The sequence below is a fragment of the Herpailurus yagouaroundi genome, unplaced genomic scaffold (genome assembly GCF_014898765.1).
Source record: "Herpailurus yagouaroundi ecotype Mexico unplaced genomic scaffold, PumYag 163, whole genome shotgun sequence".
Classification (NCBI taxonomy): domain Eukaryota; kingdom Metazoa; phylum Chordata; class Mammalia; order Carnivora; family Felidae; genus Herpailurus; species Herpailurus yagouaroundi.
The window spans coordinates 10487398-10514955 of NW_024412404.1; the positions used below are offsets into that span (position 1 = coordinate 10487398).

Genomic DNA, 27558 nt, shown 5'->3' on the forward strand with positions numbered 1-27558 from the left:
AGGGAAAGGGAGAGAGAGAGAGAGAGAGAGAGAGAGAGAGAGAGAGAGAGAGAGAGAGAGAATGAATCCTAAGCAGGCATCATGCTGTCATCACAGAGGCCGGAACTCAGAAACCTGTGACATTGTGATCTCAGCTGAAATCCAGAGTCAGGCACTTAACCAACTGAGCCACCCAGGTGCCCCCAAAATGCTATAAAAACCTTTTTATTAGAGCAAGGTGAATTGCGAAAACCTAGAAAATTAACAATGGAAAATCATTTAGTTTTCTACTTTTAGTTAGGTCATCCTGAATAGTAGACACTTTTTCTTACAGAAAGCAGTGTATTTTAATGTAGACCATTGGTTTGGGGGCCATACTGAACAGATGTTTAAAACCTGCTCTGTTGCCCAGCTGGGGGCCTTTGACTTAGCCTCTCCAAACCTCTGTTTCTTCAGCTCTAAAATGTAGCTAATAGCTACTTGAGGAATTAGCAGTATGATAGCCAAGAATGATCTCTAGCCAGTTCTAAATCATTTTGACTCCCTTTTTAAAGTATCCTTGGGTTTTTGCTGTTGTGCTTTTGGGAGGTATGATATGCGTTGGCATTGGTTGAAAGTCGCATCTAAAATTCATACCTGGAGGGTTTTTTTGGTTTTGTTTTTGGATATAATTTTGAATATTATATGGTCTTTTGGAGCACACTGACAATTGTGGTGAAAGGCTGAATTAACTTGGCATTTGTTTTGATTTCCAGGGGGTTTGCTTTGATGTCCCTACTGCAGCAGTAACAGAAATACAGGTATTCTTTCTCTTGGATTTTGAAGTTAACATTTAAGTTATAAAACGTTCATTATTGAAAACACAGAATAATGGAAAAGGAATCAATAGCTCTAGTCCCTTTACTAAAAGACAATTAAGAGTTAATGAAGTTTAGTATTTTTTTTCTCCTAGCCTTTTTATTCATATATTTTTCTTATTCAGCCTGTTTTCCTTCTTTCCTTTATCTATAGAGTTATGAACAGTATCTAGCTTTTTCCTCCTGTGTGTGTTGTATGGGGTTTACATAGACATCTTCAATTGCTCTATCTTCATTTAGTACTGCTGTGAGATACGGGTTTGTGGTATATTTGCATGTTTTACTACCTGACAGCTGGGGATACAGACACTTAACTGACTCAGCCACCCAGGCGCCCTGAAGGTTGTATTCTTTTTAACCAGTGACCTTTTATTTATTCTTATTTTTATTTTATTAAAGAAAGCTTTTTTTTGATGCTTATTTATTTTTGAGAGCGAGAAAGAGAGCAGGGAAGGGGCAGAGAGGGAGGGAGACAGAGAATTCCAAGCAGGCTTCGCGCTTGTCAGCTCACAGCCTGATGCGGGACTCGAATTCCCAAACCGCAAGAGCATGACCTGAGCCGAAATCAAGAATTGGATGCTTAACTGATTGAGCTACCCAGGTGCCCCTAACCAGTGACCTTTTAAATTTTAAACACTTAGATTATCAATCTGGTTTTTCTTTAGAGAAAGGGCAAAAATACTGTCTTTCTCATGCTTTTTAAAATCAAGTTCAATAAAAATCAGAGCAGGTAAAATAATACTATCTGTCCACAGGAGAAATGGCATGATTCACGTCGCTGGCAGCTATCTGTGGCCACGGAGCAACCAGAGCTAGAAGGACCACGGGAAGGATATCGAGGCTTCAGGGGACAGCGGGAAGGCAGTCGAGGCTTCAGGGGACAGCGAGAAGGAAACAGAAGCTTCGGGAGACAACGGGAAGGAAATCGAAGCTTCAGAGGACAGCGATCAGGAGGTGGCAACAAAAGTAACAGATTCCAAAACAAAGGCCAGAAGCGGAGTTTCAGTAAAGCATTTGGGCAGTAATTTCAAATAGAGGATTCATACGGCAACGTGGAACTGAACACTGATTTTCCTATGAAGTTAAAAGCACATGTGTTTCCTTCTTGACCACTTGCCTGGTCCCCATCTCTTCCAGAGAGACAAGCTTCATGGAAATTATTTCCATCTGATGATTATCACTTGTAACTATTGCTGTTTCTGTATTAGGTTTCTCTTTTGAAAAGATGTATGAATTCGTAATATTTTTATTCTGATGCATTGTCTGTAGGTTATAAGACCAAGTCAAGCATGTATTTGCCCATACTTTTTAAGTTGAGGTGTCTCTGTATTTAAATAGTGTCCTTCCCTGAATACCTGTGGGGAATGCAGCAGTCTCTGGAGAGGCACTCTGAGCAGTCGAGGCTTACCTGTAATTGGCATTCTTCAGCCACCTGCCGAACAGTGACTCACGTGGTCCTGTAACATGTCCTCTGAGAGATCGTACTGAGCAATGTTTTGAAGCAATATTTCAAAATTGCTGGGATGCAATACATTTTATGCCAGCATGTGCTCTAGATTTGAAGAACAGTGATAAATTTGATGGGAGACATTATGTAGATTAGCCATCATTATGTACATTTTGATACATTTTTAACTCTTTAGTGTAAGCTGAATTCATGCTTCAGGAATTCTTCACAGATTTTATCTATTTATGTATATATAAAGAAGTATTTTAATAAAAAACAAGTGTCTTTAAGGAATTCCAAATGTATAAGGTGGCCCTGTAACTTTCTTTGTAAGTAAGGAGGCTGAATAATAGGTGCTTGATGATAATGTACTCCACTTCCTGTTGGAAGATTAACATTATTTACCAAGAAGGAATTAAGGGAGTGGGGGGCAGAGATTTGCATTGATGACAAGAGTCAGGAAATCCACTGAAAATATTTTTTACATGTGAGAAAGGAACATTCATCTCAAGAGCAAAGAAAGGAGCAAGTGAAAATACACGAAAAGCATTCTTTTCATGGTAAACAACAGGTCATTAATGTTTCTAGAAATTGACTTCTAATGGGTAAACTGGAGTTTCAGGTAGAATGATCCAATGGTTTCTCAGAGGCCTAGTTCCTATAGTCACAGTATAGGATCTATTTCTGTTAGACTGCTATTCCATTGAAAGGTTTTAGCTGCTTAGAGACTTCCTTTTAAGATAATCTGTGTATGGTTATTTTTGGTTGTAGCTTTGAGGGAACTGACAAATTTTATATAGCCCCTGGTCAGGTAACTCTGTGAGTTCTCAAATATTACTTCTCTGGGAAACTTTCTGCATGGTGCAGGAGCTTAAGAGTGGCATTGTTTTCTTGCCTTAATTCCTAGAAATTCTGGACTGAGACTCTCAGGGAATAAACTCTGATAGGAGAAGTTAAAATACATGGCCTGTCTTGTTTTCATTTGATTATTTTTGAACAATTGAAGTCTTTCTAAGCCCTGGTTTCTTTTGCTCCATCAGTTCTCTTTATCTAACTGCATTTTACTCTATCATCTTGCAGTAAGGGGTTCAGATAGCCAGCTCAACTCTTTAAATGAAATTAAAAAAAAAAAAGTTTTAACATTTATTTATTTTGGAGAGACAGAGAGCATGAGCAGAGAGGGGGCAGAGAGGGAGACACAGAAGAGCAGGCTCCAGGCTCTGAGCTGTCAGCACAGAGCCTGGCACAGGGCTCGAACTCAGGGACCACAAGATCATGACCTGAGTCAAAGTCGGATGTTTAACCGACTGAGCCACCCAGGCACCCCGCCAGCTCAACTCTTTGATGCTTGAGGCAATGTGTCCTTTCTCTGTTTGGACTTCAGTTCTGTCCTTCAGTCCTAACTGGATGTCTCTGTGTTCTCAGCAATTATCTTGGCTTTTATTTCTTGATACTTGTCAATTTTACCATTTTCCTCCCATTCCTCATGGCTTCCATCAAGCCACAGGAGAAGGTGTTTGATAACAGACGACTCATGTGTCTTGTAGATTATAATTTATTAGATTTCAATTTTGCTCAAAATACTGAGCATATTTTAATAACAACCAAAGTATTTAATCAAGCAGATTCAAAGGACACAGTATCTGTCCTTTAGGGAAGAGCAGTTAAAACCTTGATGTGGATTAGCCCACAGAAAAATAATCAGGCATAAATCAAGAGTAAGGGGGAAGTTTAGTGGGAATTGCACTTGACACAATTTTATGGAAAACATGGCTGTTTTCAACAAATGAAGCTAAAGTTTCTCCTGGATCCCAGAATTCAAACCGTATTTATAAATATATAATTCAGCTGTTTGATTTAAATGGGCTTGTTAGGCTGGGAAATGTTAGTTTTTACTATTTTCTACAGAGAAAATATTTTCCAATGTATCAGACTCAATGAACTTTTAAAATACAATCCATTTTTACATTGGAGTTATCTGTGCAGCAGTTTCTTTACAATTGTACATAAAATGCTGTAAGTTAATGTATAAAATACTGCTTTATGCCAGAATAAAAATACTAGTATTTACTATTTAAGTTTTTGGTGGCTTTTTTCCTAAAAATGAGAATAGCATGAAATTTTTATTTTAAAAGTAATAAATTATGGGTGAAAAAATCCAAACATAGAAAAAATAATAGTCACTCCATAACCTTTTTGTGAGCATCTCTTCCAACAATTTATTTACGAGATTTGAATAATTCAGCTTTGTGAATTGCTTTTTTCCCTCAACGTGTGCATGCTTCTCTGTAAGTACAGATTTTACAATATTTTTTTTAACGTTTATTTATTTTGAAAGAGAGCTCACCCGTGCATGCAAGCATAATAGGGACAAGAGAGGGAGAGAGAGAATCCCAAACAGGCTCTGAACTACCAGTGCAGAGCCCAATGTGGGATTTGATCTCACAAACTATGAGATTGTGACCCGAGCTGAAATTAAGAGTCAGTTGCTTAACAGACTGAGCCACCCAATCTTTCTTTTTTTTAATGTTTGTTTATTTTTGATGGAGCATGAGGAGAGGAGGGGCAGAGAGAGAGAGAGGGAGAGACACAGAAGCTGAAGCAGGCTCCAGGCTCCGAGCTGTCCGCACAGAGCCTGATGTGGGGCTTGAACTCAAGATCATGACCTGATGAGCCAAAGTCAGACACTTAACTGACTGAGCCACCCAGGTACCTCTCAGTCTTGCATTTTTGATGACTACATGGCATGTAGTATAGAATGGATATGTCAATATATATTTATTTAACCAGGACTCTGGATGGCCACATTATTTATAATTTTTCAATATTCTAAAAACTTTTTTTAACGTTTTATTTATTTTTGAGACAGAGCATGAACAGGGAAGGGTCAGCAAGAGGGAGACACAGAATCTGAAAGGCTCCAGGCTCTGAGCTGTCAGCACAGAGCCCAACGCGGGGCTCGAACTCACAGACCGTGAGATCATGACCTGAGCCAAAGTCGGACGCTTAACCGACTGAGCCACCCAGGCACCCCAGTTTTTCAATATTCTAAATAAAATTAATGTCCTTGTATAAATCTTTGCCTATTTGTCTATTACCTGGAAATGCAGAAGATCTCTCTGGGACAAAGCTTAGGAAGCAGTCCTAAGGAATATTAACATTTAAAGGACAGATTGGGGGCGCCTGGGTGGCTCAGTCCGTTAAGTGTCTGACTTTGGCTCAGGTCATGATCTCATGATTTGTGAGATCAAGCCCTGCATTGGGCTCTGTGCTGATGGCTCAGAGCCTGGAGCCTGCTTTGGATTCTGTGCCTTCCTTTCTTTCTGCCCCTCCACTGCTCGCACACTGTCTTTCTGTCTCTCTGAAAAATAAACATTAAAAAAAATATTAAAATAAAGGACAGATTATTTCATTTATCCCTTAAAATAATTGTTTCCCCCAATGTTAACATTTTACATAACCATAGTACAAAGATCAAAACCAGGGTATCAACAGGAAGGGTATTCTATAGATACTTTTTGGCACTTTGCTTTTTTTTTCTTAATGGCATATCCTGGAAATCACTACATCAGTTCATAGAAATCAACTTTTTTGTTTCATAACTGCATTGTACTCCATTGTGTGGAGTATCATAGTTTATTCGACCATTTTCTTACTCTTAATGTATGGGCACATAGATTATTTGCAGTATTTTGTAGTTAACAATGCTGCAGTGAGGAACCTGGTGTATAGTATTTTCATACTGTTGGAGTTCTGTCTTCAGGGTATATTCCTGGAAATGGGATGGCTGGGCCAGAAGGTAAGTACATATATAGTTTTGAAATTGTATTTTGTATGTAGTTTTATTATATATTGGCAAATTCCTAACCTGCAACTTATTTTTTGAAGAAACCAGGCCATTTGTTCTATAGATTCTGCCACACTGAATTTTGCTGACGCATCTGTCATTTAACAAGTTCCTTTCCCCCCTGTATTTAATGTAAGTTGATAATTAGATATAAAAAGAAGGCCAAGAAAGGAAATATGCTCCCCAAATGGCAGCCAGAATTCTTCTATTGCAAGTTTCCTAGTCTCATGTTTGTGTTTTTTACTGCAGCTGTGTAAGGATTTTCCAAAAATCTCCATTTTAGTTTTCATCTGGGTGTTGTTCCAGTTAGATGTTTTAGAGGTCAGCACCATGTGTTGGAGGGTTATTTATTGAGCTCCTACTAGGGCAGTATAGCATACTAATTGAAGAATGTGGGCTCTGGAGGGGTGCCTGGGTAGGTCAGTTGGTCAAGTGTCCCATGCTTCACCTCAGTTCTTGATCTCAGAGTTAGAATTAGGAGTTCTAGCCCCTGTTGGGCTCTGCGCTAGGTGTGGTACCTACTTAAAGAAATATTGGAGGGAGCATGGCCTTCCCAACCCCTTGATTTTAAGGGGCACCTGGGTGGCTTAGTGGGTTAAACATCCGACTTTTGATTTCAGCTCAGGTCATGACCTCAGGGTTGTGAGGTCAAGCCCCACCCTGGGTGTGGAACCTGTTTACAATTCTATGTACCCACCCCTCTCCCACTGGTTCCTGTGTGCTTGCTATCTCTCTCTCTTAAAAAAAAAAAAAAATAAGTGTGGGCTCTGGAGCACAACTGCCTACTTATATATATGGTAAGTTATTACCTATCTCTATATATATTTGGTAAATTATTAATCTCTTGGACCTCGATTCTTACTTTGTAGGATGGGAATAATAATAATATCTCACAGAGTTGTTCTGAGGATTAGATGATTTGTTTTCCAGTTTTTATTTAAATTCCAGCTAGTTAACATACAGTGCAATATTAGTTTTGAGGATTAGATGATTTTAATATATAGAATGCTATTTGGCTCATAGGGAGTGATTAGCTACTATTATTAACCATGCCAATTGCTTTCCTTTTTTTTTTTAATGTTGATTTTTGAGAGAGGAAGTGTGCGAGTGCAAGTGGGGAAGGGACAGAAAGGGAAGGAGACAGAGGATCCAAGCATGCTCCAAGCTGTCAGCGCAGAGCCTGATGTGGGGCTCGAACTCGTGATCCGTGAGGTCATGACCTGAGCCGAAGTCCAACGCTTAACTGACTGAACTACCCAGGTGCCCCTCCAATCACTTTCCTATTCATGAACAGATAGGTACTGAGCACCTACTATGATTATTACAGTAGTTTCTTCACCAGTCTCCCTGCTTTTTCTCTGTTCCCCCTTCAGTTGTCTTGAGAATAATCCTCTAGGGTGCTCGGTGGCTCAGTTGTTGAGCATTGGACTCTTAATTTTGGCTCAGGTCATGATCTCACAGTTTGTGAAATCAAGCTCTAAGGTGGGCTCAACGCTGACAGTTTGGAGCCTTAGGATTCTCTCTCTCTCTGTCCCTCCCCCACTCATGCTCGCACTCTCTCTCAAAATAAATAAGCATTTAAAAAGAATAATCCCATAAATCAGATTTTGTCTGTCACTCCTTCAAAAGCATCCAATGGCTCCCACCTCACTCAAAATATCCAAAGTCCCTATAAATGGCCTTATGAACCCTAAATAATAGGGCCCACATTACTTCTCTGATTTCCTCTCCTACTGCCCTCTCCATTCTCTCTGTTCCAGGCAAGAGGTCTCCTTGTTCCTTGAAAACACTAGGCACACTCTGTGTCAAAGCTTTCATATTTGCTATTCCTCTGTCTGGGATATACTTCCCCTAATGTCTTCATGGCTCACTCTCTTACTTTCAGATCTTTACTCAAATATTTGACAGTCCTCAAAAAGGGCATTTCCTGTTTAAAAATAGCAACCTTGCTTCACCTGCTAACACTCCTTATCTCCTCTTTTGTTTTATTTCCATCCCATACTTCCTCTGACATTACTGTATAGTTTTTTTTTTTTTTTGACATATTTAATGTCTTTCCCTATACTGGGGCAGAGATTTTTGTCTGTTTTTAACTGCTGAATTCTCAGGGCCTAGAACAGTGCCAATTAACTGGCAAATTAACAGACAACTTTAAATATTTATTGAATGAGTGAATGAGTCATTTGAAGTGTTGTGGAAAATGCACTGGTAGGAAACCAGACTGGCAGCAAGGTTACCTATTAAAAGTAATTCAGATGGTGGTTGGTCTAAACCACTAGAGATGAGAAGTAAACAGATGTAAGCTATTTAGGAGGTGGATTGGCCAGTACTTGGTTTTTGCATTTAAGGATGAGAGGAGAGAGTGAATGCAAGGAATCAGCAGCTCCTATAGTGGTGTCATTCACTGAGATGTAGAACATAACAGCTAATGTGTTGTGGGAGGGAGGGGGCAGGTAAAGAGGAAAAGAATGGTTTCCAATTTCAACATACAGTGGAACAGTCACTATTTTTTAAAATATTTATTGAGTATTGAGCAGAGAGAGAGAGAGGGAGGGAGACAGAATCTGAAGCAGACTTGGAGCTATCCGGGCAGAGCAAAATGAGGGGCTCCAACTTCGGAACCATCAGATCATGACTTGAGCTGAAAGTCCAATGCTTAACAGAATGAGCCACCCAGGCGTCCCTAGTGGAACATTTAGGTGTGGTGGTTCCAGTTGGGAGATGGGTATTACAGTCTGGAGCTCCAGAGAGTCATCTGGCCTGGAGACCAAGTTTTGGAAGTAAACAGGACATGTGATAGAAACGGTGGAAATGCATAAGATCTCCCTGGGACAACGTTTAGGAAGGAGTCCCGGGGGAACACTAACATTCTTCCTTAGGATAATTCTGTAGAGTTAAGTAATATTATTATCACTTATGTTTTACTGTGAGAAATCTGAAGCTTGGAAAAGTTAACTTATCAATTAGAAGATCTGAGAATCAAGTTATGTCTATGAGCTTCTAAAATCGGTCCTCCTTTATATATCTCAAAGCGCACATAGCTATCAAGCGCCTAATAGTTAAAACCTCTGCCCCGCCCTTTCCACCCACCCTTCGCATTTGACTTCATAATTTACGAAGGTGTGTAATGGAAAAAGCCACGCCTCAGGTGGTTTGTCACAGCTCTGGGACTTCTGTGTTACTTTGGGAAGTTGCACACATGCCTCCAGCCTGTACTCCAGGGCTGAAGGGAAAATATTGGTCGATCATTGAGTTCTTTTTATATAGTAAAAGCTATCTTTCACTCAAGAAGCTATACGTTAATAATAAACGAATCCTTGTTACATTTTCGTCCAGTCATGGGTTGGGTTATACACTAATATCAAAAGGTTTCTGTCATTCAGTGTATACCAACTAACGAGAGTAGTTAGCTATGTTTCTAAACACTATTTCCATGTGTCATGTTAAAGTCAGCCGATACTTACATGCAGGTAGAACTTCACGGGGTCACGCGAGAGAATCCACCACCGCAGAGGGTAGGGCTGGAGGTGTGGCTGCCCTCATCGACAGCTTCGTTTCTACGACAACGGTTGCTGTGGTGCCTACTACGCCTTTCCGTTGGTCACTGCAGAGCATATTGCGGTTCCTCTGGAGGACCTCATTGGTTACGGTTCTGCTGTGTCGGATCTGTCGGGGGCCGTAAGTGAAGTGTCGCAAAGCAGAAAGAAGGCGGGAGTCCGATTGCAAACATCCATCGAGGACGCCCAGGCCGTAGAGGCCGCTATGGCGAGTGCTCCGTGGGCCGAGATTCGTGAGAAATTCCAGGCCGCGCTGGCTTTGTCGCGGGTGGAATTGCATAAAAACCCCGAGAAGGAACCGTACAAGTCCAAATACGGCGCCCGAGCACTGCTGGAAGAGGTCAAGGCGCTGTTGGGCCCCGCGCCTGAGGACGAGGATGAGCGGCCTCAGACCGATGACGGCGTGGGCGCAGGGGACCACGCCCTGGGGCTGCCGGCTGAAGCGGTGGAGGCCGAGGGGCCCATCGCCCAGGGGGCAGTGAGGCTGGCGGTGATTGAGTTCCATCTCGGGGTGAACCACATCGACACCGAGGAGCTGTCGGCGGGGGAGGAGCATCTGGTGAAATGCCTGAGGCTGCTGCGCAAGTACCGGCTGTCGCACGACTGCGTCTCCCTCTACATACAGGCTCAGGTGAGAGCGAGCCGGGCCCGCTGTTGTCGGCCAGAGGCGAGGGATGGAGAGGGCCCCACTCTCGCCAAGGCCAAAGGCAACTGTTATGAGGCACGGTTTGGCCCCGTGTTTTGAAGCTTTGGAATAAACAGCTTGCAAACTCCGACATCACTTGCTGCTTCGCTTAGTCGTGGTTAACACATTGGTTTCCTGAGACCCTACTACATCATAAATGCCCTTTCCAACTCTTCTCCACCAGTCCAAATCTCGTTCATTCTATTAAGAAGAAATGCAGAGTAATTTGAAATCTTAATTTAAGGTCTCAAGGAAATGGCAACGAATGACCCGAGTGCATGCTTAATTTAAAACAAATTGTTTAAAAATCTTAGCAAAAAAATATATATTGCAAATATATATACTTGCAATATATATAGCAAAAATATATATTACAAATATATATTTGCAAGTATATATTGCAAATATACATATATTGCAAATATATATTTGCAAATATACATATTGAAAATACATATATTTGCAATAATATATTTGCAATGTATATGTATATTGCAAAAATAGAAACTGAAGATTTTTAAACAATTTAAAAAAAAATTTTTTTTTCAACGTTTATTTATTTTTGGGACAGAGAGAGACAGAGCATGAACGGGGGAGGGGCAGAGAGAGAGGGAGACACAGAATCGGAAACAGGCTCCAGGCTCTGAGCCATCAGCCCAGAGCCTGACGTGGGGCTCGAACTCACGGACCGCGAGATTGTGACCTGGCTGAAGTCGGACGCTTAACCGACTGCGCCACCCAGGCGCCCCTAAACAATTTGTTTTAAATTAAGCATGCACTCGGGTCATTCTTTGTCGTTTCCTTGAGACCTTAAATTAAGATTTTAAATTACTTTGGTGTCTCTCTCTCTCTCTCTCTCTCTCTCTCTCTCTATTCCTTTGCTTCCCAGGGAATTCCTGCCCATTCTTCCAAACCCATCTCAAAACAAATCTCATACTTTAGTAACTTTCTTTGAGCATTTTGTTCGAACTTGTATCTTTGAGTTCTTATAATACTCACTGTTTCCCATTTATATGGCACTTGGTTTATTAACAAATCTGACATTCTCTTCAGGAACCTAACACTGCAAAATACAAATATGTATGAACTCTTTGTATGTGCCAGGAACTTGGGGTAAGCTCACAAACCAGTTCTTAATACATGTGATCCAGGAACATTTACCAAAAATGATGATGTGACAAGTGGGCCACAAAGAAAAACCTCAGAATTAAAAAGGAAATTGTATATGTCATTTTCTTTTATCATGGCCCAATAAATTTAAAAGCTACATAATCACAGGAACTATATATCTTTTTGCACACTATTTATAACTTGGTACCTCCCTCCTAGTAGGCCATTCTAAATATTTGTCCATTGGATTAATGATCTAATGAAATTCATAAGAGATTAAACTCAAAACCTCAATTATTTGAAATTTTCTTTAACTACATGGCTGCCTGAGATCTTCATAAACATTAAACAATTTCAACATAGCAAGAAGAGAATTAGAAACCTTCCTAAATGTAATATAGAGTGCCCAGTATTTACTGTATTTTTATTCTTTTTTTTTAAGTATTTATTTATTTTGAGAGAGAGAGAGAGAGAGAGAGAGAGAGAGAGAATGAGCAGGGGAGAGGCAGAGAGAGAGAATCCCAAGCAGGCTCTGTGCTATCAGCACAGAGCCAAAAATGGAGCTTAATCTCATGAACCATGAGATCATGACCTGAGCTGAAATCAAGAGTCTGTTGCTTAACTAATTGAGCCACCCAGGTGTTCCACCTGTATTTTGACTTTAATATGCAAACTGCTTCATATCTTAGTATGTCTAAAATCAGGATGCATCTTATAGCTGTGTCATAATTTACCTGGCAGTGTTTTCTTGCTGATAGATAAAATAATTGCGTCTTATAGATGTGACATCTTACATTCAATAAAATACAGTATTTCAAACAGCCAACCTTTTCTGAAGAGTGAATTATTTTAGGAATTCTTACTAAAATCAGGAACAAAACTTTGATTAGAACTTCTGGCCATTGCAGTAATATAGAAAGCCATAAGAGTTATTAATTTTGGAAAAAATAATTTATCAAAATAACCATTTGCATATAGGATCCTTGTATACCTAAAAACTAAAGTCATCAACTGAAAAACTATTAGAATGATCAGTTAAATAAAGTGGGGGGATATAAAGTAAATATATAATATCAATAGTGTTCCTGTATATAAGAAACAGTGGTTAAAAGATATTTTTAGAAATTGCATATTATCGGGTAGTAGAACTGATAATTCTAAAAGGAGAGATATACCAAGTCATTGGCTTGGTATGAACATAATGGCTAAACACAATAGTCATTCTGATACTCATTTGTAGGTTTGTTAGTTTCTGCCAAAATCACAATAATTTTTGTCTTAGAGCTTGACAAAATGAATATGTTTATCTGAAAGAACAAAGAAGAGTGAACATAAAAATATAATAAGAAAAATAATGCACTAAAACTACCCTACCTGGTACTAAAACTATACAGCAGTGTAATTTACTTAGATTCTATTTGTGCTAATATGTTTCTGAACTCTACTGTTCAGTTGATCTGTTTATTCCAATAGCATTACCACACTAGAATTTTATTACATCTAGTATTTGCTATACATGATGAGAGATTTGATCTCACTAATAACAAAGCAAACTAAAAGAATGAAATAGAAAAAATTGTATCAGATTTCAGAGTTTATTAAAGATACAAACTAAAAGAATGAAATAGAAAAATTGTATCAGATTGCAGAGTCTATTAAAGATACCGCTTATACTTGTCATTGGAGAGACTATGAGGAAACAGATACTATCCATTAGCATTATTATTAGTGGAAATACAAATTCACAGAACTTTTCTGGAGATCAGTAGGTATTGAAATTCTGGAGTCAAGACTTTAACTTAAAAATTGCATATCAATATCCTAAAATAATATTGGATCAGGCATGCAAAGGTGTGTCAAAGTGGATGTTCATCACAGCATTGTCAATTAAAAAAAACAACAGCATTGTCAATTTTTAAAAAATGAATGAAAATTGGGGCGCCTGGGTGGCGGCAGTCGGTTAAGCGTCCGACTTCAGCCAGGTCACGATCTCGCGGTCCGGGAGTTCGAGCCCCGCGTCAGGCTCTGGGCTGATGGCTCAGAGCCTGGAGCCTGTTTCTGATTCTGTGTCTCCCTCTCTCTCTGCCCCTCCCCCGTTCATGCTCTGTCTCTCTCTGTCCCCAAAATAAATAAACGTTGAAAAAAAAAATTAAAAAAAAAAAATGAATGAAATAAATATCAGTCAATAGATACATGGTTAAATAAATATGGATACATTCATCCAGAAGGACAGTGTACAGCCATTAAAAATAATGATTTATAGGGGCGCCTGGGTGGCTCAGTTGGTTAAGTGTCAGATCTTGATCTCAGCTCAGGTCATGGTCTTATGGTTCATGGGATCGAGCCCCACTTGGGATTCTCTCTTTCCCTCTTCTCCCCCCCATCCCCCCCACCACTTGCACATGAGCTCTTTATCTTTCTCAGAATAAATAAACCTTAAAAAAAATAATGATTTATCTTTGTTAACCAAAAATATCAATATTAAGAGGGAGAGGGAAGAGCATAGGCATGTTTGGAATTAGGTAGAATGATTCCATTTTGTAAAAGACTACATGTGTGTGTAGGAAAAATTTTGAAAGTAACACTTCATGGGAATTTATGATATTCTGACTGCTTTGTCTTAACCTGATATTTACTTCCTGGAAAACTACAAAAATACAAAACCTGGATCCACATTAGATTATTAAAAGAGACTATCCCTTTCTATCTTTGCTGAGTTCTGATGCCTTTAAGAATGATTTTTCTCCAGGTTTTCTAGTTTAAAAAAAAATTAAGTTTATTTAATTTGGGAGAGAGAGAGCATGAACAGGGGAGGGGCAGAGAGAGGGAGAGACAGAATCCCAAGCAGGCTCTGTGCTCAAATCCACAAACCATGAGACCTGTGCCAAAACCAAGAGTCCGACACTCAAGTGACTGAGCCACCCAGGTGTCCCTGCAATTCTTGCTATCAGCAATATATACTTGCATTATCATGTTTTTTTTTTTTTAATTAAAAAAATTTTTTTTAAGTAGCCTCCACACCCAACGTGGGGCTTGAATTCATGATCCTTAGATGGAGAGTTGCGTACTCTTCCTACTGAGCCAGCCAGGTACTCCTCATCTTGAGTGAAATTTAACTACTTCACTTTGGTAAATTCCCTAACAAATTGGCAGATTATTCTCCCCCACTCCCAGGATATATATGTATAAAGAACATGGTGTGTGTGTGTGTGTGTGTGTGTGTGTGTGTGTGTGTGTGTAGCTTTATTGAGGTATAACTGACCTACAATAAACTGTACATATCTAAAGTGTACAATTTGATGAATTTTGACATATGTATATACTGATGAAACACTTGGTGCAATCAGCGTATTGACCACATCCACTATCACTACAGGTTTCCTGTGCTCCTGTGTGATCCCTCCCTCCCTCCTTTATTCTCTCTTACCCTTCTCGTTGGCCCCTTCCCTACATTTTCTAGAATTTCATAATGGAGTCATGGAGTGTATACTCTTCTTTTGGTCTGATTTCTTTCACTCTGCAACATTATTTCATCCCTGTGTCTGAGACATTCATTTTTTTTTTTCTTTCTTTTTTAGTCTTAATATGGTGAATAACCTTGATTGATTTTCTGGTGTTAAAACCAACCTTTCCTTCCTGTGATAAACTCCACTTGGAGTTTGTACCAAGTAAAACTTGGGTGAAGTATTACCCTTTTTATGTATTGTTGGACTCAATTTGCTAAAATTTCAATAATTTTTTGTATCAGTGTTCATGAAGGATATCAGGCTATGGTTTTCTTGTTATGTCTTTGGCTTAATATGAGATGGAAAGCGTTCTTTCCTGTAGTCTTCTGGAAGAAGTTGTGTAGAGTTAGTATTATTTCTTCCTTACATGCTTGGTAGAATTTACCGGTAATACCTTTTTAGCTGTTTTTATTTTATATCTAACTTTTTTCCTACCTAGTCTGGTATCCTGAGGCAAGAACATGATGATGCTCTAAATGATATAATAGTTTCTTGTGTATTTTAGGATTTACATTATATTTAAACATAATTTATGTAGAATGTCAATAGTAATTATCTTTGTGGAATAAACATTTAAAAAAAACCCACTAACATGTGTCAGTTATATCTCAATAAAAAGAATTGCAAAACACTAACACTATTAATTTTGAAAAATCAGATCAATTCCAGATCTGTTGCATGGTCCTTCAAGATCTCAAGCAGGTTATAGTTGAAAAGAAAAACCTTAAAAAAGAAAAAAAAGAAAAGAAAAACCTTAGTCATTTCTAGACACACTCTAGGGTTCTCTTTATCACACACCAGAGTCACTGCTTTCTGTGGCACAGCCTACCATGGATCTAGCAGGTTAAATACATGACCATTCATCAAAATAGATGTGGCCAACTAGTTCTTGGTACTAATAAATCTCTAGGCGAGATTTGATGTCTAGGCAAGATATAGTATGCTGGGGTTAGGCTTAGTGGTGTCATGGCTAAATGGAGTTTCTCGATGACTGTTGTCAGGAAAAATAAGTTGAACTAGAGAATTAGACAAGGTGACTTGTGGTTCCATTTCTAAGATAAGAGAATGAACATTAAGGGAGATTATATTCTCTGAGCCTGGGTGAGCAGAATAATCAGTAAAGTAAATAATCAGTGTGCCAGAGCCCTTCAGATTTCTCCAGTGTCCTGCAAAGGACTTTATAAGTAATAAAGAAGAGAGAACTGTCTAATCTCAGTACATTATCCCTGTGACCTACAGTGTCAGATACTGAGGACTGATCACTTCACCTAAAAAAATTATAGAATACATACATTATATGAAGCCAGAAGACCAGAGGTCTGCTGTATTCCAGAGTAACGATCAAGTCACCTTTAAGCTGTAGGGTTTTTAAACACTTTTTTGTGCCATGTGCCCCTTTTGCGGTCTAGTGAAATCTGTGTTTCATAAAACAGAATAATGATTTAAAAAAAAATTTTTTTTAACGTTTATTTATTTTTGAGACAGAGACAGAGCATGAATGGGGGAGGGGCAGAGAGAGAGGGAGACACAGAATCGGAAGCAGGCTCCAGGCTCTGAGCGGTCAGCCCAGAGCCCGACGCGGGGCTCGAACTCACGGACCGCGAGATCGTGACCTGAGCTGAAGTCGGACGTTTAACTGACTGAGCCACCCAGGCGCCCCCAGAATAATGATTTTAAATGCATAGCATAAACTGTAAAGAGTATAAAAGAAACTGATAATATAGAAGTTTATTGAAATATTTTTTAAGAATGCATTATATATGTTTCTTTATTCCCACATTAAATATCTAATGAGTTATTTGATAACTCCCATAATTTTAATGTAGTAGAGAATGTAGATGGTATGTTTGAACTATCTGCACATGAAAAATTTTCAATTCTGTAGGTCACAAAATCTCAGGTATTATAATAGTGTTGCATTTTGTTTCCTGCATTTATAATGAAAAGAAATGCCAAATTTTAGTAGAACACAGTGAAATACATTTGTCGTGTTTTGCCATCCATGTTCATAGACTCTGAATTTTTCTTTCTTTTCTTTTTCTTTTCTTTTTTTTTTTTCACAGAAGGAGTTATTCTAGATTCTGAACTTTTCTTCATGGATGGGTCCATGGGCCCCAGGTTAAGAATCTGCATTAAAATTTTATTTAAAACAAAACAAAACAAAAACCCTGCTTCTTTATACTTTTCTTATACATACTTTCCTATATATCCCTTTCCTAGGCTAGTAGCCAAAGGTGGTAGAAGTATCAGAAGTATTCCTTGTGTCTGAAGCCCCAAGGGATGAGAGACAGTATAACTCTTGTCTAAAGGGAAGCTAGGCATCCAGTCTTGAGTTCTGACTAATTGCCCTGTAGAAAGCCTGATAGTATAGTCATGTAGCAGGGGACACACTGGCTTTGTTTTCGCAGTGTTATTTAAGATATAACCTGTGTCAGGGCGTCTGGGTGTCTCAGTCGGTTAAGCATACAACTCTAGATCTCAGCTTAAGAGCTTGATCTTAGGGTTGTGAGTTCAAGCCCCACATTGGGCTCTGTATTGGGTGTGAAGTCTACTTAAAAAAAAAAAAAAAGATATAACCTTGTATCTAATCAGTTTCTCCTTAGCACCTTCATGATTCCAGAAAGAAGTTGGTGCTATGGAAATCAAAAGGAAGTGATCAACTCAAAAGGAAGTGATCAATACAAGAAAAGACACTATAAATGAGGCATCTTTGATTGAGTGGATATAATTATAAAGTTATATAATTAAAAAATTTTTTTTCTTTCCTTTTTATTTATTTTTATTTTTTAATTTACATTCCAGTTAGCATATAGTGCTCAGGAGTAGATTCCTTAATGCCCCTTACCCATTTAGCCCTTTCCCCCACTCCCACAACCCCTCCAGTAACCCTCTGTTTGTTCTCTATCTTTAAGAGTCTCTTATGTTTTGTCCCCTTCCCTGTGTTTATATTATTTTTGCTTCCCTTCCCTTATGTTCATCTGTTTTGTGTCTTAAATTCCTCATATGCATGAAGTCATATGATATTTGTCTTTCTCCGACTAATTTTGCTTAGCATAATACCCTCTAGTTCTATCCATGTAGTTGCAAAGGGCAAGATTTCACTCTTTTTGATTGCCGAGTAATACTCCATTGTACATATATACCACATCTTCTTTATCCATTCATCCATTGATGGACATTTGGACTCTTTCCATAGTTTGGCTATTGTTGATAGTGCTGCTATAAACACTGGGGTGCCCCTTCAAAACAGCACACCTGTGTCCCTTGGATAAATACCTAGTAGTGCAATTGCTTGGTCGTAGGGTAGTTCTATTTTTAATTTTTTGAGGCACCTCCATACTCTTTTCCAAAGTGGCTGCACCAGTTTGCATTCCCACCAGCAGTGCAAAAGAGGTCCTCTTTCTCCGCATCCTTGCCAACATCTGTTGTTGCCTGAGTTGTTAATGTTAGCCATTGCCATTCTGACAGGTGTGAGGTGGTATGTCATTGTGGTTTTGATTTGTATTTTCCCCTGATGATGAGTGATGTTGAGCATTTTTTCATGTGTCGCTTGGCCATCTGGATGTCTTCTTTGGAGAAGTGTCTATTAAAAAAATTAAAGCAAGTGTCTTTTGCCCATTTCTTCACTGGATTATTTGTATTTTGGGTGTTGAGTTTGCTAAGTTCTTTATAGATTTTGGATACTAACCCTTTATCTGACATGTCATTTGCAGATATCTTCTCCAATTCCGTTGGTTGCCTTTTAGTTTTGCTGATTGCCTCCTTCACTGTGCAGAAGCTTTTTATTTTGATAAGGTCCCAAGAGTTCATTTTTGCTTTTGTTTCCCTTGCCTCCAGAGATGTGTTGAGTAAGAAGTTGCTGCGGCCAAGATCAAAGATGTTTTTGCCTGCTTTCTCCTCTAGGATTTTGATGGCTTCCTGTTTTACGTTTAGGTCTTTCATCCATTTTGAGTTTATTTTTGTGTATGGTGTAAGAAAGTGGTCCAGGTTCATTTTTCTGCATGTTGCTGTCCAGTTTTCCCATTTGCTGAAGGGACTGTCTTTATCCCATTGGATATTCTTTCCTGCTTTGTCAAAGATTAGTTGGCCATATGTTTGTGGGTCCATTCTGGGTTCTCTATTCTGTTCCATTAATCTGAGTATCTGTTTTTGTGCCAGTACCATACTGTCTTGATGATTACAGCTTTGTAATACAGTTTGAAGTCTGGAATTGTGATGCCTCCTGTATTGTTTCTCTTTTTCAACACTGCTTTGGCTATTTGGGGTCTTTTCTGGTTCCATACAAATTTTGGGATTGTTTGTTCTAGCTCTGTGAAGAATGCTGGTGTTATTTTGATAGGGATTGCTTTAATTTTTTAAATGTTTATTTATTTTTGAGAGAGAGAGAGAGAGAGAGTGAGTGAGCACAAGCAGAGGAGGGGCAGAGAGAGAATGGGAGACACAGAATCTGAAGCAGGCTCCAGGCTCTGAGCTGTCAGCCCAGAGTCCAACGCGGGGCTTGAACCCACAAACTGCGAGGTCATGACCTGAGCCGAAGTCGGACGCTTAACTGAGCCACTCAGGTGCCCCTATAAAGCTATGTAATTTTAAGAACTTTGGAAAATATAAACAAACATTTTGTTGTTTGAAATGGTAAACATTAGTAATGTTGACTTAACTGATAATGAAAGGTATAATAGCATCTTCAGATTTTCATACCATATAATTTTAATTGTTGGAATTTAAGAGCTCATCACTCTTGCTTCAGGCTTCGACCAACCAGTAATTGTTGGGATACTCCTTTTTAGAGAGGTCCGTGGAAGAGATTGTAGATATTTTGAAAGCATTTTATGTGTCTGACTCATCTTTGTCTCTATGTATATTATTACCTAGGTAACATTTTACCCCCAAATTTAGCAGCTTGAAACAACAAACTTATATCAGGAATCTAGGCATGGCTTTGCTGGTTTCCTCTGTGTAAGGTCTCTCATCAGATTATTTGCCTGCTGAAGCTGCACTTGAAGGCTCAGCTTGGGGAGATCCACTTGTAAGCTCATTCACATGGTTGTTGGTGTGATTCAGTTTCAGTTCCTTACAGATTATTGGTCCGAAGACCTCAGTTCCTTGCTGGCTGTTGACCTCCCTCAGTTCTTGCCACGTGCGTCTGTCCATAGAGTGGCTCACAACATGTGGTCGGCTTCCCTCAGAGAGAACAAGCAAGAGGGATAGAAGATAGAACTGTGATGCTTTGTAACCTAATCTTGGAATGGACTTCCATTTACTTTTGTCAGAAAAAAAGCCACTAAATTCAGCCCATACCTAAGAGAAAGAGATTATACGAGGGCATGAATGTTAGGAGAATCATTGGGGATTCATCTTAGTGGCTGTCTACCACACTACATAGGACAGTATTATTATGAGTAATTAATTCATTGTTAATCTGACTCTAGTATTATTTGATAGGTAAATACTGATTTTGAAACTATGAAAGTTTGGGGCACCTGGGTGGCTCAGTCAGTTAAGCGTCTGACTTCAGCTCAGGTCACGATCTCACGGTCCGTGAGTTCGAGCCCCGTGTTGGGCTCTGGGCTGACGGCTCAGAGCCTAGAGCCTGCTTCGGATTCTGTGTCTCCCTCTCTCTCTGTCCCTCCCCCGTTCATGCTCTGTCTCTCTCTGTCTCAAAAGTAAATAAACGTTAAAAAAAAAAATTTAAAAAAAAAAAAAAAGAAACTATGAAAGTTACTCTAATTGGAAGATTTATGTTGTCATTATTTCTCTTTTCTTTATTTTCCAGAATAACCTAGGTATCTTGTGGTCTGAAAGAGAAGAAATCGAAACTGCACAGGCTTACCTAGAATCATCAGAAGCACTGTATAACCAGTATATGAAAGAGGTATGTTGTATATCATAATTTTAAAAAATGTTTATTTTTATATATTTTTTAATGACATGTCTTCTTTTTAATGTTTATTTATTTTAAGAGAGAGAGAGATAGTGAGCAGGGGAGAGGCAAAGAGAGGAAGAGAGAGAATCCTAAGCTGGCAGCACAGAGCCTGATGCAGGGCTCAAACCCACGAACCGTGAGATCATGACCTGAGCCAAAACCGAGAGTGGGATGCTTAATTGACTGAGCCACCCAGATGCCCCTGTCACGTACATTTTAGATTTTTATAGGAACTAGTCAAGAATTGAAGGCTTTTATTCCTCACATTATTAGTACATGATTGCAGTATACTCGAGGACCTCTGTATAGAGCTGTCTAGGTGGTCACCTAATAGCTGAAATTATTTTATATTAAAGACTTCAGGGTTCTTAAAAATAATCTTTAGTTAGGATCTAATGGCAGTCTTAATCCAAATATAATTGTACAGGAAATATTCTGATTTATCCTAAAATACTGATGTTGGCATATTTTTATTTATAATCTAAAAATTCTATTTTGATTTCCACTGAGAATAGGAGTGCTTAAAGGAAAGCAAACAACTACTTAAATAAAGTATCTGAAATCTTTGTGACACTGGTTTTCAGATTTCAGCATGCATCAGTGTGGAGGGCTCTGGAGGGCTGTTAAAAACAGAATACTCACTTCCAGACTTTTCAGTAGGTCTTGGTTGGGGCCTGAGAATTTGCATTTTTAACAAGGCCAGGTGATGTTGATGCCGCTGGTCAGGTACTGCACTTTGAGAACCACTGCTTCAGAGAAAGGTTTTCAGTGATTTTTTTTCCTACCTGTGAAACCCTTTTGAAATGCAATTTGTAAAAAAACTCCTGAGCCACTGTGGTAAGCAGGTCAACAGTACCGTCAGCTCAGTCCATTACAGATACCTCCCTATCTCCCTACTGCGGTAGTACAAAAGAACTTCTAGGGCTCCAGGGAGCAGAGACGGAAAACTTTTACTGTAGAGGGTCACAGCCCTGAAGAGGGGGCAAATCATTGTGTTACCTTCCATTCCTTACCAAATTTTACCTACTAAAAATTGGCATGTGTGCAGGCAAGGGAGTATATGGGGAATCTGTATCATCAGCTTAATTTTTCTGTGAACCTAAAACTGCTCTAAAAAATAAAGCCTAATTTTTTAAAATGTTGGCAGTCTTCCTTTTTAGAGAAAGAGAAAGAGCACGCGAGCGTGAGCTTAGGGGCAGAGGGAAAGAGAGAGAGTCGTAAGCAAGCTCCATGCTCAGTGTGGAGCCCATCTCAGGGCTCCATCCACAACTCTGGGATCATCACCTGAGCTGATCCCAAGAGTTGGACACTCAACTGACTGAGCCACCCAGGCACCCCTGAATGTTGGCAGTCTTCTAAAATTAAAATGGATTTTAGTTAATTTTGTTTTGAGAGTATGTGTAGCAGTGCTTTAAATAACCAGATATTTTGAGGTTTCTCACATTCAGAGTTAAGAGTTAATGTCTTTTTGGGGCATCTGGCTCAGTCAGTAGAGCATGTGACTCTTGATCTCTGGGCTGTGTGTTCGAGCCCAATATTGGGTGTAGAGATTACTTAAAAATAAAATCTTAACACTCGTGTGTGAGGTGAGCAGAGCCAGTGTCGAGACCAGAGGCCAAACTTGCGATCTGACAAGATGGTTGGGCTGCCCCACAGGATTATCAAGGAAACCCAGCGTTTGCTGGCGGAAACAGTCCCTGGCATTAGAGCAGAACGAGATGAAGGCAGTGCCCGTTATTTTCATGTGGTCATTGCTGGCCCCCAGAGTTTTCCTTTTGAGGGAGGGACTTTTAAACTTGAACTATTTCTTCCAGAAGAATACCCATTGGCAGCCCCTAAAGTATGTTTCGTGACCAAAATTTATCATCCTAATGTAGACAAATTGGAAGAATATGTTTAGATATTTTGAAAGATAAGTGGTCCCCTGTACTGCAGACCTGCACGGTTCTGCTGTTGATCTCGGCCTTGTTAAGTGCTCCCAATCCAGATGATGCATTAGCAAGGATGTAGCAGAGCAGTGGAAGACCAATGAAGGCATAGAAACAGCTAGAGCATGGACTAGGCTGTGTGCCATGAAGAATATTTAAAATTGATCTGATCATCAAGTGTGCATCACTTCTCCTCTTCTGTCAAGACTTCTTCCTTTTTTGTTTGCATTTAATGTACACAGTCTTAGGAACATTACAGAATAAAAGCCCAGACATCTTTAGTCCTTTGGTGATTAAATGCACTTTAGTAAATCTTTGTTTTGTCCTGATTCACTGTTGTAAAACATGAACAGAAGTTAGAAGTATGATCTCAATTATTGTGAAACAATAGCATTGGCCCCTTTCTGCTTTTATTCATTTCCCCTGTCGTGGTTTAAGTATAAAGCACTATGACTGAAGGTAGTTGTCTTGGTTAGCTGCAGGGGTGTGGGTGTTTTTATTATTATTATTTCATTATTTTTTTTGAGGGGAAGAAGTAGTTTTACTTCAATTTTATGGGCTCCTTTCCCCCTTTTATGGTGATCTACTTGAATTGGTTAAAAGCAGCTAACCAGTTCTTTAGAATACGCTCTCTAGCCAAGTAGATGGACAAACTTGATGGTTTGAAACAAAATGGGGACATTAAACAAACATCACAGTTCTCACTAATAGCACTGATTTTGCTGTCAAGTGTAGAATCCTTCCTTCAAGAAAAAGCTTGTGACCATTTTGTATGGCTTATCTGGAAACTTCTGTAAATCTTACGTTTTAGTAAAATATTTTTTGTTATTCTACTTTGCCTTTGTATAGTTTATTTTGCTGTGTTTATTTCATTTTCCCAATGTGACAGTCATACTTAAAAATTACAACTGATGGGGGCACCTGGGTGGTTCAGTTCGTTAGACATCCAACTCTTCGTTTCGGCTCAGGCCATGGTTTGTGGGTTTGAGGCCTGTGTCAGGCTCTGCCTTGCTGGTGCAGAGCCTGCTTGGGGTTCTCTCTCTCCCTCTCTCTCTGTGCCTGCCCTGCTCATGCTCTCTCTCTCTCAAAATAAATAAATAAACTTAAAAAAATCATTAAAAAAATAAAAATTGCCATCTGACAAGTTGAATGGCAAGAAGTGGAGTTTGCCAGTTTCTTTTCACGAATGAACATTTGTGCTAAGATTTCATGTAAGCTGGCCCTGAGCATGCATAAAGCATTGGTATCTGCTATTTTTTCAAAATTTCCTAGAAATTTGAAATAAATGTGTTTGTGTTGTCTGAAAAAAAAAAAGAAAAGAAAAGAAAAAAGAATCAAGGTCTTACCAAGTTCACCAGTGCTTTATATGTTTCTAAAATTAGTGGTAAATTTTTAGTCCTCATCTTATTTCACCTATCAGTAGCATTTGACGTAGTTGATCAGTCTAGCATTTGGCACAGTTAATTAGTCTCTCTTCCTTGAAACACTTTTTTTACCTACCTTTTACCTCTTTTTCTTCTCAGTCTTTGAGGCTTCCCCTCTATTTCCCCAGCCTCTACACTGGAGTACCCAGAGTGTAGTCTTTGAACATCTCCTCTTTCCATCTTCATCCATTCCCCCCTCCTTTTTTTTTTTTTTTTTTTTTTTAGTTTATTTAATTAGAAAGAGAAAGAGCACATAGTGACAAGTACAGAGAGAGAGGGAGAGAGAGAATCCCAAGCAGGATCCATGCTGTCAGCACACAGCCCGATGCAGGGCTCGATCTCACAAACTGTGAGATAGTGACCTGAGCCAAAATCCAGAGTCGGATGCTTAACCAACTAAGCCACCCAGGTGCCCCTGCATTCATTCCTCTGTTCTAAATATCATCTCTTCTCTGATGACTCCCAATAATATTCTAGTCTGTACCTGTTTAATTCCAGACTTGTCTGTCCTACTGCTGATTTGACATTTGCACTTTTTTTTTTTTTAATTTTTTCTTTCAACGTTTATTTATTTTTGGGACAGAGAGAGACAGAGCATGAACGGGGCAGGAGCAGAGAGAGAGGGAGACACAGAATCGGAAACAGGCTCCAGGCTCTGAGCCATCAGCCCAGAGCCTGATGCGGGGCTCGAACTCACGGACTGCGAGATCGTGACCTGGCTGAAGTCGGACGCTTAACCGACTGCGCCCCGACATTTGCACTTTTTAAGGAGCAGTTGTCTCTAAAACTACTAACATAGAGCTTCTGATAACCTTCCTCTTTCCTCCTCCCTTGCTGTAAATACCAACTTCTTTCTTCCAATTACTGAGGCCTAAACCTTGGAGATCCCTCTTCTCACACACTGTGTAATCTACAGCAAGTCCTGTTGGCTTCACTTTTTTTTTAAGTTTATTTATTTATTTTTGAGAGAGGGGGAGAGAGAGAGAGAATCCAAGTAGGCTCCTCACTGTCAGTACAGAGCCCGTACTGTGAGATCATAACCTGAGCCGAAACCAAGAGTGGGACGCTTAACCAACTGAGCCACCCAGGAGTCCCAGTGTCACTTTTAAATTATATCTAGAATCAGATCCCCTGCTAGTACCTGATCCAAACAACCACCCTCTCTTGCTAAGATTATTGCTGTAGTATCAGAACTGGCCTCCTTCAGTCTGTTTGCAACCTGTTCAAAGGGAGATTACATCACATCATATCACATCACTGCTTCCCTCAGAGTCTGCTAATGGCTTTCCCATCTTATTCAGAGTAGACCCCAAAGACCTTATGAAGACTTCAAGGACATTATCTGATTTGGCTACCATTACTTCTCTAATTTTATCTTTTTCTGTTGTCTCCTGTCTTGTTGTGCTCTAGCTACACTGGCCTTCTGGCTGTTCCTGAAACACACCAGACAAGCTTCTGGTTCAGGGTCTTTGCACTGAACTGTTTCCTCTGCTGAGACTGCTCTTCCCTCTGGGATCTACCTGGCTCACTCGCTTGTTCCCTTCAGCTCGTGACTCATGTCTCCCATCCAGTGAGGACTCATTGGCCACTCCGTTAATGCTGCAGACCACCGCTCCAACACTTCCTGTCCTCCTTTTCTACTTTATTTTCTGCTTCACACTTAACATTATCTAACATAAGGTTCATTTTAGTGATTTATCTTGTTTATCACCCATCTTCAGTACTAGAATGTAAGCTCCCTGGGGTGCCTGAGTGGCTCAGTTGGTTAAGTGTCCAACTTGATTTCAGCTCAGGTCACGATCTCACGGTTTGTGAGATTGAGCCCCATGTCAGGCTCTATGCTGACAGGTTGGAGCCTGCTTGGGATTCTCTCTCTCTCCCTCCCCTCTTCAAAATAAAAACAGACATTAAAATAAATAACTAAATAAAATGTGAAGATACCAAACACCTATAATATTTCATTAAAAATTAGTATTAGTATGGAACATAAAACATATATCAAACTCTTTGTACTCAATTATACCTGTGTTTTAATTCAGAGAAGAGAGTGCTTTGACTTAGGGTTATATATGACATGTGGTAGTCCTAACAGTGAAATAGGTACGGAAAACAATACATTCATTCCTTTCATCAAAAAAGAGTAAGCATATTAAGCAGTCCTCAAAGTTATTGAGGAGATCTTAGAAGAATTACTTATCTATTGTGTGTGCCTTGGGCCTTACTTCCTGTTTTAGCCATTTTTACTTTCTGTGAATTCTAGGAACCCTAGTTGTGATACTTTTAGCATTTACATTCAGAATGTAAAATCACATTTTTAAAAATGGAAGACATTTTTGCTATTTGGAGTTTAGTGAATTCACTTTAAAGCAAGGCTGGTCTTGCGGATGGGACTATCCTCATAGAAGTAGAATGAGGCAGAGGTTAAGTAGGTCTGCTTTTTGGAAGGCTTAAGGTGGCATCATAAGTGATTTACACATAATAACTCATTGAATCCTCATAACGAAATTATGAGGTAATTTTATAAATGAGGAAACAGAAGCACAAGAGATTGGGTGACTTGGCCAAGGCAGTAAACAATAGAATCACTGGTTTTAATGTCTCTGTATTGAAAGTGGGTAATCGGTATATGTTTCTTATTCTCTCAAAAAAATTAATGGAGCAAATATTTAAAACTTTGATTTGATTTTCATTATTGAGCAGTTTATTGTATTCATTAAAACAATTTTTTTAACGTTTATTTTTGAGAGAGTCAGAGAGAGCGAGCGAGCATGAGTTGGGGAGGGGCAGAGAGAGAGGGAGGCACAGAATCAGAAGAAGGCTGAAGGCCCTGAGCTGTCAGCACAGCTACTTATGGAGTTGTTTTTTTTAAAGATTTTATTTATTTATTTATTTATTTATTTATTTTTAATGTTTATTTATTTTGTAAAGAGAGACAGAGTGTGAGTGGGGGAGGAACAGAGAGAGAGGGAGACACAGAATCTGAAGCAGGCTCCAGGTTCCAAGCTATCAGCACAGAGCCCGATGCGGGGCTTGAACTCATGAACTGCGAGATCGTGACCTGAGCTGAAGTTGGATGCTTACCGACTGAGCCACCCAGGCGCCCCTTAAGATTTTATTTTTAAGCAATCTCTATACCCAGAGAGATGCTCTACTGGGTGCTCTACTGACTGAGCCAGCTAGACGTCCCACTTACGTAGGTTTTTATTTGTTGGGTTTTTTAAAAAGTTTTATTTACTTATTTTTGAGAGAGAGAGAGAGAGAAAGAGAGAATCCCAAGTGACAACATGGAGCCTGA

The 27558-nt window shown here is 39.4% G+C and overlaps 2 protein-coding genes, 1 long non-coding RNA gene and 1 pseudogene across 3 annotated transcripts in view; 3 read left to right on the plus strand and 1 right to left on the minus strand.

Annotated features, from left to right (window-relative positions):
- DDX21 (DExD-box helicase 21) overlaps positions 1 to 3246 on the plus strand; it is a 27066-nt gene extending 23820 nt beyond the window's left edge. Inside the window, exons 14-15 of the mRNA XM_040485226.1 lie at positions 735 to 779; positions 1592 to 3246. Coding sequence (XP_040341160.1) covers positions 735 to 779; positions 1592 to 1861 — 315 coding nt within the window. The 3' untranslated portion in view covers positions 1862 to 3246. The remainder of the gene's footprint in view (positions 1 to 734; positions 780 to 1591) is intronic.
- The window catches only part of LOC121036718 (uncharacterized), a 19553-nt gene extending 9864 nt beyond the window's left edge, over positions 1 to 9689 (minus strand). Inside the window, exon 1 of the long non-coding RNA XR_005793448.1 lies at positions 9595 to 9689. This is a non-coding gene — a long non-coding RNA (uncharacterized LOC121036718). The remainder of the gene's footprint in view (positions 1 to 9594) is intronic.
- A 115-nt stretch (positions 9690 to 9804) lies between these two features.
- KIFBP (kinesin family binding protein) overlaps positions 9805 to 27558 on the plus strand; it is a 35090-nt gene continuing 17336 nt past the window's right edge. The window contains exons 1-2 of the mRNA XM_040485227.1: positions 9805 to 10318; positions 20762 to 20860. Coding sequence (XP_040341161.1) covers positions 9893 to 10318; positions 20762 to 20860 — 525 coding nt within the window. The 5' untranslated portion in view covers positions 9805 to 9892. The remainder of the gene's footprint in view (positions 10319 to 20761; positions 20861 to 27558) is intronic.
- Positions 22223 to 23672, plus strand: LOC121036717 (ubiquitin-conjugating enzyme E2 N-like; annotated as a pseudogene).